Genomic DNA, 15,359 nt, shown 5'->3' with positions numbered 1-15,359 from the left:
CTCTTCTTCCAAACATTGCTAATTGAATTCACAGAAAAACAACAACAAAAAAACCTTTCATAAAAACCCACAGTAGCCCTCAAAGTTCACGACCGAAGGAAACTGGCCGAGGAAAACTTTCTGCAGGTTCTACTACTGCATAATCAGGAAGACACAGGGTGGGTGGGTCCTCATATCACCATAGTTGCTAGGTTTTTACTAATCATGTGACTACATGTGCTGACTTTATGCTGCTTTCGAAAAATCACTCACTTCACATTTAGCTTTCAGGATAACACTAGCATGAAAGTATTACTAGCATTTTTAAATATCTCAAAGTGGCAGGAACTTAATTTATGAGAATAAATATTCCTGCTAAGGTCTGGGTGGAGCTGAGAATGTGAGGTTCTGAAGCACAAAATACCATATGACCACAAGGTGGCGATATATATCCACCCTTACATTATGAATTAACAACTGTATCTCACAGATACATGCTTCCCCCAAATCATGATTATTTACTCCATGTGACAAAAAAAAAAATTAAAAAGTAATGAAAGGCTTCTCTGTGAGATGCCCTCTAAGTTTTGTGAGGGGAAGTGCAAAAGGAACACCCTGCTGGAAGATGGACCCCAGCTATACAGTATTTACCTACCTGATTACACACCATTCTGTTACCCACCATTATAGCTACAATCTGACTTTTCTGTCTGACTAAAATGTTCATCCACAATAGTTTATCATTTTCCATTTTGCCTTTTATTTTTTATTTTTTTTTTTTGAGTTGGAGTCTCACTCTGTCGCCCAGACTGGAGTGCAGTGGCCGCTTCCGGCCACCGCAGCCTCGACCTGCTGGGCTCCGGCTATCCTTCCGCCTCAGCCTTCCAAGTAGCTGGAATTACAGGCGCGTGCTACCACACCCGGCTGATTTTTTGATTTATTGTAGAGATGAGGTCTCGCTGCCCAGGCGGGTCTCGAACCCGCGGGCTTGGGCAATCCACTCACCTCAGCCTCCCAAAGGCGCGGGATTACAGGCTGAGCCACCCAGCCCGGCTCCATTTTGCCTTTTTAAAAGGTCAGACAATTTATATCACTGGTGAAATAAAGCCAAATCTGTACTGTCCACCTAAATCCTTAGGCCAGAGGATCCCAGATAAACCCCTAAGCGCACACACACATATCTGTAGAGTGAATCATAGTGAACTTGCTTTTAGGTAAGAACATGTTTAGATCAGCTACGGAAAGGAGCTACAAAATTCAATCCAAGTACAGCTAGCCGGTGCCAAGAACAGGCAGATAGCCACCAAAGTGCACAAGCAAATTCCAAATAGAAAAAATTCCCCCAAGACGACAGGTACCTGTTGGAACACACACTGATAAGAACCCAACTTTTCACTAAATGACAAACTCAGAACAACCACTCGGGGCCAGCCCCAGGCCTTCAGAACACAGGTCAAATGGTTATCTGAAAAAGAGCCCAGGAGGACTACTTGCTACAGAAACCAAAACATTTGGTAACTTTTAAATGACCCTTTAATCCCTAGATGGTTGAGGTGCACATTAGGCGTTTGTCCGCAGGCTGGGGTGGGGTTCATCTGACTCTGTTTTATTTAACTTCCCTGCAAGGTGATAATATACCCTCTTCTGAGCCTCACACTTGCATCAGGTCACTCTGGTCTGGGCCCTTATTTACTTATGTCTTATGGAAGATTATGGTTTTGCTATTGTCTTTTAGTAAAACAGGGTAATTCGCTGACCGAGGACTGAAAATAAAAAAGCAGCTTTGTTTCAAAGGAGAGAGACATTTGTTCTGGTGTCACTGCCCTGTGCTGACAGCCTGGCGTTGGAGCCTACAAACATGCTGGAGGGAAGAAAAACTGACTTGGGGTCTCCTGATGGCTATGAAGGTGGCGAGGTGCCCATGCTTTCCCAGCTGGCAAGCCTCTGCCGGGAGCCTATCTGGCCAGCTCTGCAGAACAGTGCTCATCATGCATAATGGGGTGACTCACTGCCTGCAAGGCAGGGATTATCAACACACTTTCAGAAGGATGCAGCCTGCTCCCACTGGGAGACCCCTGGGAGCCAGGGCCCAGGCTGTGGAGAAACGCACCAAATCCACACGTGGACGGTGTCAGGAGGCCCCTTCACCCACATGTGGGTTCAGGTCTTCAGTCACCAAGTGCTGATTGTCCAAATACAAGAAGGGATGCCAAACCCATCTAGTTTACGGGTTTTTGTGGTTTTTTTGCGTTTTCCATGTTATGCATTGCCTTAAACTGATCCTCAATTAAACTGAAATATCTGCATGTGATTGTAATGTTTCAGAGAATACTGATGGAAAAGCATCTGTGACAATGAACAACTGCATCAACAAGTTTTGTTCCTTTTTTTAAAGAACAATCTTGTCAGTTGTGAAATGATTTTCCATGATGAATAAACATTATTCCTCCAGCTGTTCAGACCATCACTAGCCATCTGAACGCAAATCAAGGCAAAACAGTGAGAAGGGCTTTGTGCTCTAGAACTCCTCTATGACAAGGGGTATTTTTCATGTAGACTCAGAAGAACCAGTTCTTGAATTCAAATCACATGAAGCTGCAACACAAGTAAAAATCATCAGGAAGAACTCTGCGGTCTTTTGCAGAAAGGAATCTGAGGATTCTTCCACTCATGAGTCATGTAGTGAAGGACAAGGGAGGGACACACATCTTCCTTGGCTTCTAGGTTACTGTAATTAGAGCCTGTGAAGCTGAGCACAATTCACATCCATCTATAGCGTGACTTTTCTTTTTTTTTTTTTTTTTTTTTTTTTAGTTGGAGTTTCACTCTGTCGCCCAGACTGGAGTGCAGTGGCCGCTTCCGGCCACCGCAGCCTGGACCTGCTGGGGCTCCGGCGATCCTTCCGCCTCAGCCTTCCAAGTAGCTGGAATTACAGGCATGCGCTACCACGCCCGGCTGATTTTTTGATTTATTGTAGAGAGAAGGTCTCGCTGCCCAGGCGGGTCTCGAACCCGCGGGCTTAGGCAATCCACTCACCTCAGCCTCCCAAAGGCGCGGGATTACAGGTTGAGCCACCGAGCCCGGCTTAGCGTGACTTTTCATAGCCACGCCACACCCAATACATCCACCTGCCAATAGTATACAGAAAGTCTTCCAAGACCTTCAGGTAGAAAAAGGAAAACCTGAGTTTTTGATGTGTGCTGGGGGGTTTGTTTTGCATTATTTTCTGCCAGATCCTTTGCAATCCTTTCAAAGGAGCAGAAGCCCACAAACAGCCTGGAAAACACCGGAATTAGTGGACACTCCTGACTCTCTTTTCAGCGTCCAAGACATCTGGGAGAGGGAGGCGGAAAGGAGCCTTTGTGCTCATGAAAGGGCAATAATGATGCCTCATTTGGAAAAGAACAATGGTTTACAGCCTGGGGTGTGTGACTCCTTTTTTTCTGCCTCTTTTAAGTGTCTCTTCCTGGGTTAAGGGCTATTTCTTTATAGTTTCTACCTTTTTCTTTTTTTTTTTTTTTTTTTGAGTTGGAGTCTCACTCTGGCCCAGACTGGAGTGCAGTGGCACACTCCTGGCCACCGCAGTCTCGACCTACTGGGCTCCGGTGATCCTTCCGCCTCAGCCTTCCAAGTAGCTGGAACTACAGGCACGCGCTACCATGCCCAGCTAAAGTTTCTACCTTTTTCAAAGCAGGTTTTTCTCACACTACTTTGCATGACAGACTGATGTGTTTATTTATGAGAGAAGCCAAAGTTCCATGATGTCAAATCAAGTTCATACCAATCTGGTGTTCTTGGGCATCAACGCTACTGACTGTTAAGGGAGGGTGAGTAGGGATTGAAAATTCAAATAAGAAATAAAAGCAAAATTCAGTTATCTTCCAGAAATGTTTTAAAGAGCATTTGCTTAAGTTAAAAAAAGTGTTAGCCGGGCTCGGTGGCTCAGCCTGAATCCCGCCAGGTGAGTGGATTGTTCGAGACCCACCTGGGCAGCGAGACCTCATCTCTACAATAAATCAAAAAATCAGCCGGGCGTGGTAACGCATGCCTGTAATTCTGGCTACTTGGAAGGCTAAGGTGGAAGGATCACCGGAGCCCAGCAGGTCGAGGCCACAGTGGCCGGGAGTGGCCACTGCACTCCAGTCTGGGCGACAGAGTGAGACTCCAACTCAAATAAATAAACAAATAAATAAAAGTGTTAATTTCACAATTAATTATACTATCAACTAGTAGTTTATATCATAACTATCAAAGAGTAAGATGAGTTGGAGCTAGGGAAAAGGCATTTGTGGAATTGTGGCTTAGGAACTTGCTTGAGAACGTTCCGACTTGATTTGGACACATGCAGAAGAGAGAATGTCTGTTTTCTCCCCTACAGTAAAGTGGGAAGTGAGAGGAGCCATAACTGTTCTAGGAGGCAGGGGAGGCAGTGGCCTGGCAGGGCCTGCGCTGACCACTGCCAATGCAGAGAAGGCAGAAGTAAGAAATGGGAAGGGAATATAGAAAATGACTTTTAAAACATTTAGAAATAAAGCTGGGACTTCTTTGCGGAACAAATCAAAGCTTCCAGAAGCTCCTCGACATTTTCAAAAGGGACCCAGCTTGTCAGTCCTAGTCAGTTCTCAACCTCTGGACAGCACCATCCAAGGTGATGTTTTCCTTTGAAGCGATACGTCAGGTCTACTGCAGATTCTGCCGTCCAGCAGTGAGGGGTCAGCTTTGATGGAGCTGAAGTCCTACTGAAGGGTAGGGAGTAAGGAGAACCCCTCATGAGACTCTGAATCCCGGGGTCTATGAGAGGAAGGAGCAAGATGAGAAGAGATTTAAGCCTTTCTGTTGCACAGTCTGATTCCACGCCACTTGCTGGGAGATGTGTTGCACCAAGTCATGTGATTTGGGCACCCGGCATTCCTATAGCTCCATAATTGTACCACTCTCTGAACATATGGTCATCTTCAGCCGAAAATAAAGCTATAGAAAGGATTTTGCCGGGACGTGTATGATAGATAAGTATAAATGATTCCATAATGTCCCTGAATGTCTGGTTTCTTCAGGGTTTCTACGAACAGCCTGGACAGTGGGTGAATAAGTGCGGCCCATCCAACCATAGATACCCGGATCTTCCTTGGCCAAGCAATCTCCAAAAAAGTCAAGTAAGCTGATGACATTCAGGAGTGATATCCTTTGCTTGTTTCACTACATTTTGGATATAAGCAATAAGGTTTTTAAGAGTTATTTTTCTTTGGAAAAAGTACTAACTATGCCTATCTTGGAGGGGCAGGGGAACTTCCTTCAAAGTTTTGAGTAACTGTTGGTTTCTAAAGCTTCACGGAAAACCTGTTCCTTATAACCCAAACATGCAGGGCTGGCTGAGGTTGAAAGTTTACTTCTCATTTTCAATTTCCAAAGTGTGTTACAAAGGTGTTTCTAGGACAACCACGGACAGCATCATCATTCCCAGTAGAACACCTGATTCCCTGTTGGTGGGTACCTTTTGTAAGATGCATTGTGTTCAGCTGTACACTTCTATTTTTGAGAAACTTTTTTTCTTTTTATCATATTTAAAAATCCACCTATTATGTTTTGATGCTTTTATACTGACACAACTTTAAGTAAAATCTTTAATTTAAATAAACAAGAAAGGTCACAAAGAGATTCAGCCAAAGACACAATATGGTTATTTCAGGACTCAAAAGACAGAGTTGGCTATAAGTATATTGATGATCATGTGATCATTGAAAACTGCATTACATTAAGTATCTGTTTTATGTCAACTACTCTGCTAGGTGCTGAAGAAATAGAGATGAAAGCTAATCCCCATCTCAGAAGGTCCAGTGTCAGGAAGTCAATCACACAGGGTCTGTGTGAGGATAGGAAGAGGACAAAAAAAGTTATGAGAGCTTAGAAAAGGAGCTCTGTGTCATACCCAGCAAGGAAAGCATCCTGGAAGAAGGAGCCGCTAGGCTCCTTCTAGGAAGTGTCAGCCAAGCCCCACAGGGGTGGGAAGTCATGGCTCATTCCAGGAACCATGAGATACTGAGATGCTGTAGTCCAGGAAGTGGCATACGGAGGTGGGTGGCTCTGTTCACCATGTAATAATCAGAATTGTATACTGAAGGCAATAGGCAGTCACAGAAGCATCTTAAGAAGGGGGTAACAAGAGTTCACAGTCAGGGGAGGAAAAGGTCATTAGCAACTAGAGACAGATCTGAAGGAAAACACTTCTACTAGTCATTCATTTCACAACTGGTCAAAGAGAGAACTTAAAAGTCAACTAATTGCATATAAGCTAGATAAGAAATGTTTGTTTAAGTTGGCCAGCTTTAGTATGTATTTAACTTGGGTGGTTTAACTTTGTGTCTTTGAAGACCTCACTTGAGTGACAAGGGAAGCAATTCATTATTGAAGTCATCTGTCAAGGTTTCTAATGGAGCCTTGGGCAAGCTTTGCAGTTAGGGAACAATAGTCAAGTTAAAGAATGACTGGTCAGGAGAAGCCAAGAGACAAAAGCCCAAACATGTTCAGAGAAGATAATGAAAGTCACAAAGGGAATTCTTTTCTTTGTTTCTGTGATAAATCACTGAGTATGAACGACTCCAAATCCATCCAAGTTGCTGCAAAGTCCATATATTTGTCCTTCTTTATGTCTGGATAATATTCCATTGTGTATATGTACCACATTAGAGTTCCATATGTTCTCACTCATAGATGGACCTTGGACAATTATAACTCTATAAGAAAGTGATTGGCAGTAGTGGGAAACTGTTGGGGGTGGGGGGATTGGTAGCTGAGGGAAACTGCTAGGGGAGGAAGGGGCATACCTCATCAACAAGGGTACCTGCATGATCAATGTTTATATACCTAACCCTGAATTGTACCCCCACGTCTTTATAATAAAATTTTTTTTAGAAAAAAAGAAAAAAATAAATAAAGTCACAAAGGGAAAGCTAGACCCAATCCTATTCATGAGTTCACTTTTGTGAAATATATTGGGCAAACACCCCAAATAAATAACAAAAAAGGATTTGTTAAATATAACAGAAACAAAGAATTTAGCATATTATCAATGACATCAACATCCTATTGTTGAGGCCAATAATGTGGAATGAATCAGCCAGATCTAAAGAACCAGGGTGATGAAGATAACATGGTCAAACAATGTTATTAGTTTAATATAAGCATATACACTGAATTAGTCTATGTATCATAATCGCATTAAATATGATATACTGCAAGTTTATTGAGGCAAAGTTTATTTCAATAAAATAAATCCTTTAAATTGGGACCTAAAATAAACTTGTCTGTTTTTACTGAATTGTAAGACTAAATATCAAAAGATAGTTTAAGGTAAATATCAAAGGTTCTTTTTGTTTTAATACTGCTCTACCTCCCAAGACGAATAAGCTCTAATAAATCTTTCAAACAAAAACAGGGGGAGGGAGGGTAGGGGGAAGGAGAGAAATCAGTCTAAAATATAAACAAAGTCTTTAAAACTGCACACAGTCAAGTTAACACCATTTCCAAGTATAAGCAGACACTGTTCTGCCCATCAAGACTTTACTATTATGGGTATTTTCAAAAGCAAAAACCTTGGAGTAAACAGCGAAACAAAGAGGAACTCTTTGATTCAAAGGCCTGAGCACATATGGAACCCGTTAAGGGATGGTGACTGTAGACAGAACCACAGACACATTTAAAGGACACCTAGGCTGGTTCAGAGAGGAAAGGGACAGAGGAAAGGGTGAGTCCAAAGGCCAGAAGGTGGCCAGAGATCAGTCAGAGGGGAGGGAACCAGGCTGCGGGCAGATGGTCTGCTCTGTTCCAAAATGTTCAAAGTCAAGGGACACTCCTTAGCACACTCTTATTTTACACAAAGAGCAAATTAAGAAGAGACCAAGGGCCTGTTCATGTTTTTTCCTGAATTTACTTGTGTTATTTCTTTGATAAACTTTTCCTGTTGACATGTTTCATTTGCCGCTTTCTCCAAATGGAGGCCCTCCGCATGCTCTCCACAATCTTAAAGTTTCAAGAAAAATATAGTTTGATTAAGAGGAAGGTTCTGGTTTATGTTGTACAGTTATCTATTCAGTTATGTTACCTTCTTCTGGAAATTTCAGAGGAAGATCAATATTTATCTTTCGACAAAGTGCAGTGCTCACTAATTTACCAAGTGCCGTACCATTCCAGATTATTGAAGTGGTAATTAAGCTATTTTTTTCCCACAGTATTTGTGTGCCTACATTAAAAATTAACGGACATGATTTTTTTTAAATAGTTGAGTTGCTTAGCTGTGGCATAGAGAAATAATGGCATTTGATCAAGCCAGCTCACCTGTGTGGTACCTGGCAGCGAAGATAAATCCCCTAAGATAGTTCACAGACTCCACTTAGCTACCTGTGTAAGTCAATATTAAGTCTCTTAACTAGTTCACAGGGATAAGGGCAAGACTTTATCCTACACACCATGAAACATTTAAAAAAGGAGAAAGAAGCATTTTTTGAAGAAGTGAGACAAGAATAAATGTCTAGAAACACAAATACATGCTAAGAATAAAAATATGTACATCAATTCTATGTATCTGATGACAGATTGGAAACAGACTGGGACTTGGCTCACACAGGTCAGTGTGCAGCAAAAACAGATTTGTCATATATTCCACCTGGTCAAATGTAGCTATTCTAGGCTCAGGCTGGAACATACTGGAAGCTAGCCAACAGGTACACTTGGAGGTAAGTCATGGCCCTGATCTTCAAGGCACCAGTGAGTACTAACCAGAATTGGCCACCTGTGTCCTGGGGAGTCTTGTTTCTGTATACGTGATGGGAGCTCACAAAGACCTGTGCTTTTCACTTTGCTAGAAATAAGGGGCATTTGTGGGAAGTAGACTTTAGAGGGTATCCTAGAAACCTAATTTATTCCACAAGAATGAAGTGTGCATTTAACAGGGGGAAACTCATTAAATGCCTACACTATAAAACATACGTAAAAAATTATAAAAACAGTTCATCTGTAATATATAGAAAAAACCCTTTTAATCGTATGTTTGCTTAGAAATTAAATTAACAGGAGCAAAATTGTCCATCGTCAACTGAAGTTAATGAGCAAGAATCCATGCCATACCAACCACTATTAATCAAACTGAACAATATTATGCCCCTTTAGGTACAGAAAATGAAAAGCCACACAGCAGCAATTGCAGAAATACATCCAACTGGGATACTCAGAAGAAAATGAGCTTGATTCTGAGGTTGTGGGTCCTATATCCTACTGGGAACATATTTTAAAGACAACCTATTTTCCAGAGTTTTTCCTGCATCTTGCTGAAGAACCTATTTATGAACTCAAATGACAAACAGCACTGATTAAACATAAAGAACTTTCAAGACATCCTGGACCACATGGCTAGATCATATCTCTACAAAAATAAATAAAAGTCAATAAAAAATAAACAAACATAGAAAGTGATGACAGAAAGAGAGCAAGCCAGGCTTTATTTTGGACTGTTCAAAGTAAAAGTATAAAAAGGAACACTCTTTTTAAAGTCAAAGAGGTACCAGCCGTGATGGAACTATAGCTTTGAAGACAAACCTGAGTTCAAATACTGGCTTTAACTGTTTTGTGACTCTGGGAAAATAGTTCAATTTAACTGACCTTCCTTTTCTTTACCTGTAAAACAGGTGAAGAGAAACCTAATGCCTCTCTGAAAAGTTATTGTAGGGAAGAAGCATATACAAGTGCTTGACACAGATGATCTGAGTTGCAGGTTCACAGACACACTTCCCTGAACAGAATGAAATTTCCAAAAGCAGAGATGACTTTGACATCTATTCTGGAATAAATCTTATATTTTGCCAGACTCATTAAGCCCATGGGTTCGAGACCAGCCCGGGCAACTTTGTGAGACCTCACTGCTACAATAAATCAGAAAATTAGCCAGGCTTGGTGGCGCATGCCTGTAGTTCCAGCTACTTGGAAGGCTGAGGCAGAAGGATCACCTGAGCCTAGCAGGTCGAGGCTGAAGTGGCTGGGAGTGTACCACAGCACTCCAGCCTGGGCAACAGAGTGAGACTCCAACTCAAAAAAAAAAAAAAGTAGAAAAAAAATGAAATATAGAATTAGTCAGCCGAGACCCACAGGATCCAAAATAAAAAATCCTCTTTAAGATAAAAAAGGTAGATGCAATGATTCACGCCTATAATCCTAGCACTTTAGGAGGCCCAGGTGGGAGCACTGCTTGAGTTCAGGAGTTCAAGACTGGCCTTGGCAACATAGTGAGACTTCATCTCTACAAAAAAGAATTAAAAATTAGCCGGGCACAGTGTGCATACCTGTAGTCCCAGCTACTTGTGGGAGGATTGCCTGAACTCATGAGGTGAAGGCTGAAGTGAGCTGTGATCATGCACATGGGTGACCCAGCATGCAGCCTGGGTGACAGAGTGAGACCCTAAATTAAAAAAAAAAAAATTACAGGAGAAAAATGTTTTAAAAAGAGTCTTTTTGATTGGCTAAAAATGAGTTATGCCTTATAGTAGATTTCTAGTGCAATTATGTAAAAAGGAAAGGTATTTTTTAAAGGTCTTTTCTCTTACATTTGTTATTTTTTCTTTTTGCTGCAAAGCTATAAAAAGCAAAGATAACCATCCAAAAGTCAGACCCAAGGTAATTTTACTAACAATTTGCTTTTCTGGTTTGATGGAAATCCAGCACACTCCCCCCCCCTTTTTTTTTTGAGTTGGAATCTCACTTCGGCACCCAGGCTAAAGTACAGTGGCATGCTCATGGCTACCCCAGCATCAACCTGCTGAGCTCCGGCGATCCTTCTGCCTCAGCTTTCCAAGTAGGTGGAACTACAGGCATGTGTTACCACACTTGGCTAATTTTTGATTTATTGTAGAGAAGAGGTCTCGCCAAGTTGCCCGGGGTGGTCTCAAACCCCCGGGCTCAGGCAATCCACTCGCCTTGGCCTCCCTAAATGCTGGGATTATAGGCTGTGCCTCCGAGCCTGGCCACACTCCCTTAAGAGGGCTGCAGCTATTGGCGAGAGCTCAATGTTGGATCAGTTGGCTCGGAGAGCTTTTCTAACCCTTTCCAGTTTCATGGAGCGACCCTGAGCAGGCCACTCAATGTGTCTCCAGTGTCATGCATGCTCCCTCCATAAAGTGCAGTCAGCGCACAGGACCAAGTTCCCAGGACTGACATCATTTCACTGCATCTTACCAGCGTGCTACCATCTGTCCAGCGGAAATCATGCTCAAACATCTTGTCGTTGAGACCTATCCACTGATAGTCGTGGCCCACACCTAGGGGATGGGAAACAACACAGATACTTTTACTACTTTTTCAGTATATAGATGCAAATATACCCAAGAAAATTATTTTCAGAGTGAATCATTGATAAAGTCTAGATGTTTGTTCCTTCCAAATCTCATGCTGAAATGTCGATCCTATTGTTGGAGAGGGCCTAGTGGGAGGTTTGGGTTGTGGGGACAGATCTCTCATGGGTGTCTTGATGCCATCCTGTGGCAATAACTTCACGTGAAAGCTGGTTGTTTGGAAGAGCCTGGCACCTCCTCCCTTTCCTGCTTCTCCACTCGCCATGTGACACGCTAGCTCCCCTTCAGCCAGGATTGTAGCTTCCTGAGGCCTCACAAGAAGCACATGCCAGCACAACACTTCCTGTACAGTCTGCAGAGCTGTGAGCCAAATAAACTTCTTTGTTGTGTTAATTACCAAGTCTCAGGTATTCCTTGATAGCAGTGCAAAACAGACTAATACAATTATACATCCTCTTTTCTGGCTAGATTTTTATTTAGCTACTCATAAAAATCTCTCCTCTTTTAGCTCTTGTTCTTCTGCCTAATGTGCTTTAAACTAAAAAGCTAATGTGCAAACACTGTGAAACATTAAAATATCAGACATATACAATAATTTCCCAAGCAGTTTACTATAATTAATTTCTTTCCATCCTTACTCATGATAGAAATTTTCCATTTACTTCTTTGTTAAGTGACTCCATTGGCAAAAATTCAGTGACCCAATAAAATGTGCTAGATCTTATCCCTGCTACCCTTATTTGGAAAGCCACATGTTTCTCCTCAAAACATTTTCAACAGTAACCACCTAGACCAGACAGTTCTGTAAAACTATCCTCAAGAATAATGACTTTTACCATGAGATGGGTCATTGGCCAGGATATCATGCAATAAAGTTAAATGAATCTCTACCTAGATTAGAAATTAACAGTCAAACTTCAGAAGATCAGGAGGACATATTTAATAGAACATCAAACAATGCCTCATGAGAGGCACATGTCTATAGATTGCTAAATGAAAGCCAGCTGCCTTCCCTTTCACTGTAGTTTAAGGAGTTATCAAGCAGCTCTACTATTAAGTCACCTATTCATGTTAATATACAGCTCACTTTCTGTGGTCTAAAATACTTAAAAATTTGAACAAAAATCAATATACCCAGAGGATAAGATTAGGATGCTATTAACAATTCAATTTTAATTAGCAGAATAAAAGTAACGGAAAGCAATTTTCTCTTTAACTTAAAACAAGACATGCTAACATTCAAGAGAGAGAGACCATGAGGGCAATCATGGTAAGAATTATATTGAACCATAAGAAATGGCTGTTTTTATAAATCAAAAAGGGATCAAATAGCAATTTCTTTCCTTTTTTTTTCTGAGTTCGGGTCTCACTCTGTCACCTAGACTGGAGTGCCGTGGCATGATCATAGCTCACCACAGTCTCGATCTTCTGGACACAGGCGATCCTTTCTCCTCAGCCTCCCAAGTAAGTGGGACTACAGGCACACATCGCCACACCCAGCTAATTTTTTTTTTAAATAGAGATGAGGTCTTGCTATGTTGCGTAGGATCATCTTAAAAACTCCTGGACTCAACTGATCCTCCTGCCTCAGGCTTCCAAAGTGCTGGGATTATAGGCGTAAGCCCACCACACCCGACCAGCAGTTTCTTATGACTTAACAACAGCTTGCTGTTTTCACCTGTTATTGCAGCCGGGCTCACCAATGTTTCTATGTCATAGTTGCATGTTTCCCAAGGTGGAACATATACAGGTGAGATGACTTTAAGTAGTTCACGGGTGAGGGACTGAATAAGTTGAATCACAATGGGAAAAGCTACTTTCTTTCACTTGGGTTCAACAAAACCAAGACAGGGATGTGAATGAGTGAAATTTCAGAGCCCATGTTACGTACGGTTCACAAACATCTGCTCCTCGTGAGACAGGATGCTGGTGAGGTGTGCGCCCTGCAGCCGGCACTCCCGCTCAGCTGCGTCCCATGTGCGCCGATGGGCAAAGTATTTGTAACACTGCCCTTGGAACTTGTGCCAGCCGTAGTCACACGTCTCAGTGTCTGGGGAAAGAGGGGCAGGAGTGTGTTAAACTCACGAACATCATTCACACTTCTCCCAAGCACGTATTCACAGGACACACGATCCAATGTCTATGTAATGTCCCTCAAGTAACTGATTCATAGACTGGGGTCATGATGGCAAAGGAATTATCTTAACCCAAGCCCAACCGATTCATGCAAAGTGGGTGGCTGCACGTCTGTGGACTGAAGAGGCCATATCTACCAGCAATTTCCTTGATGAAAGCCAGAGCAGACTGGAGAGGGGCCAGCCAGAACCTCTCTGGCTGCGGACTCTGCTGACTTCCTTGTGAAGGAATGGGGGCACGGGTCCCTCCCCAACAGGACTTTCCTAAGAGACTCATTCAAGTGATAAGATAAGAATTCCGGCCAGTAGGATTATGAATGCACTATTTGCATAACAGCTTCAAAGGTCTTGGAAGCAGTCCCTTCCACTTCCCAAAGAGTTATCTGAGAGGGCACAGGCTCTTGTCATGTAAGATTAACAGAGGGGAAAAAAAATCCTTCCTGAATTGGTACTGTCTGAGACATAGCCGTCTGTATGCCTTCTTCCCAAAAAGAAAGAGAGAAGAGGCAACTCCCAGTACAAAAGAATCAGAATCTTAAGTTTATTTGAAATGAAATAACCTCAGTAATTTAACTGAGTACCCCCACTCCACCATGCCACATACATACGTGTGTGTATGATTTTTTTCTCTTTTGCAATAAACACATTCTAGTGGATGAAATAATTGGTATTCCACTGGGATGAAAACATGTTTCAACTATACCTAAATTTTACACTGAAAGGAAGCTTCAGCTACACTTATTTCTACTCTTAGATTGCCTGGTTTTATGTATTTTCACAAGAAAGTGGCCTCGCTCATAGCACTGTGTTCACATTGGCAGTCTTCCCACAGACTCACACACAGGTAGGCTCACACTATATATCATATAATGACCAATAGAAATAATTTTGACTTTCATAAAATATATTTCACAAATATACTGGAGTAGTTACAAGTGAAAACTTATAGAATTGCAAAGCTTATACAATTTTAGGCACTAAGAAAACGTTCCACATGACCTAATACGCAATCACCACCCCGCGCACAATTTTGCTGGTAGATGAAAAAAATCATACCTCTACTACTAGATTAAATAAAGTGATTGCTTTCTATGCTAGATTTGTTGGCTAAATTGAAACTAAAATTGTCTCCTGACTCTCACTCCTTTTACAACTCTTCCTGCAATTGTGGGAAAGGATGAATTCTGAGAGACTGAATTTTTTTCCTGGCTTCAGTGATTTGGAACCATAATCATACAACAGATGCAGCTTATCTCCGAGGGCAGTCTTAATTTCAGTTTAGTCTATCAAGTCTGTTGTTTAGTCACAGCCAGCTGACTAATTGTTTTGACTAACGTGCCCTGGAAGTTTCTAGTTGTATTACAGAGTTGGTTGAAGACCACCAAATCTCACAGAAAGGAACCAAGAGGTTTGGTATAAAAATAGCACTCAGTGCCCCAAAATGAAGCCAATCTTGGCTACTTGGATATAGCATTTTGCCTTTTGTGAAGTTCACTTGGAAGAGTGTAGAGGTGAGCTGGGAGGGATGCGAAGAAACAGATCTTTATTATGATAGGGTTAGTTTAGGAGGGAGAAGAATTAGAAAGGTTTTTAGAACATTCTCCCTGCCAAAGTCAATAATGTAATAATGTAGTGGCATAGCTTTCTTGAACCATGGGCATTCTCTTTTTTTTTTTTTTAAGATACACAGTGTAAAATACTAACTTCTTGAATAATATATCAGAAAAAAATTTGTCTATATACTCTTTCTTATCCACTATTAACCCACATGGTTTTAGTCTGGTCTTCTCATCTTTTGTCTTTAAAATAGGCTATCCTTAAGCATTTTTCCTCTTAAACAAGAAAACCCAGACAAAATTTAGATGCACAACCATACCACTGCAGCAATGCCTTTCTCGGTTACAGACCCATA

At 41.7% G+C, this 15,359-nt stretch overlaps 1 protein-coding gene across 4 annotated transcripts in view; it reads right to left on the bottom strand.

Moving 5' to 3' along the window:
* Positions 1-15,359, bottom strand: part of VCAN (versican) — a 110,169-nt gene that overhangs the window by 14,816 nt on the left and 79,994 nt on the right. For all 4 annotated transcript variants that reach the window (XM_008059574.1, XM_008059571.1, XM_008059573.1 and 1 more), the window contains 2 exons: positions 13,204-13,362; positions 11,197-11,279 (listed from right to left, as the gene is read on the bottom strand). In XM_008059574.1, the coding sequence (XP_008057765.1) occupies positions 11,197-11,279; positions 13,204-13,362 (242 nt within the window). The remainder of the gene's footprint in view (positions 1-11,196; positions 11,280-13,203; positions 13,363-15,359) is intronic.

The sequence above is a fragment of the Carlito syrichta genome, unplaced genomic scaffold (genome assembly GCF_000164805.1).
Source record: "Carlito syrichta isolate Samal-C Ts95f unplaced genomic scaffold, Tarsius_syrichta-2.0.1 Scaffold304259, whole genome shotgun sequence".
NCBI lineage: Eukaryota > Metazoa > Chordata > Mammalia > Primates > Tarsiidae > Carlito > Carlito syrichta.
This window is presented reverse-complemented; position numbering and strand designations above follow the sequence as displayed.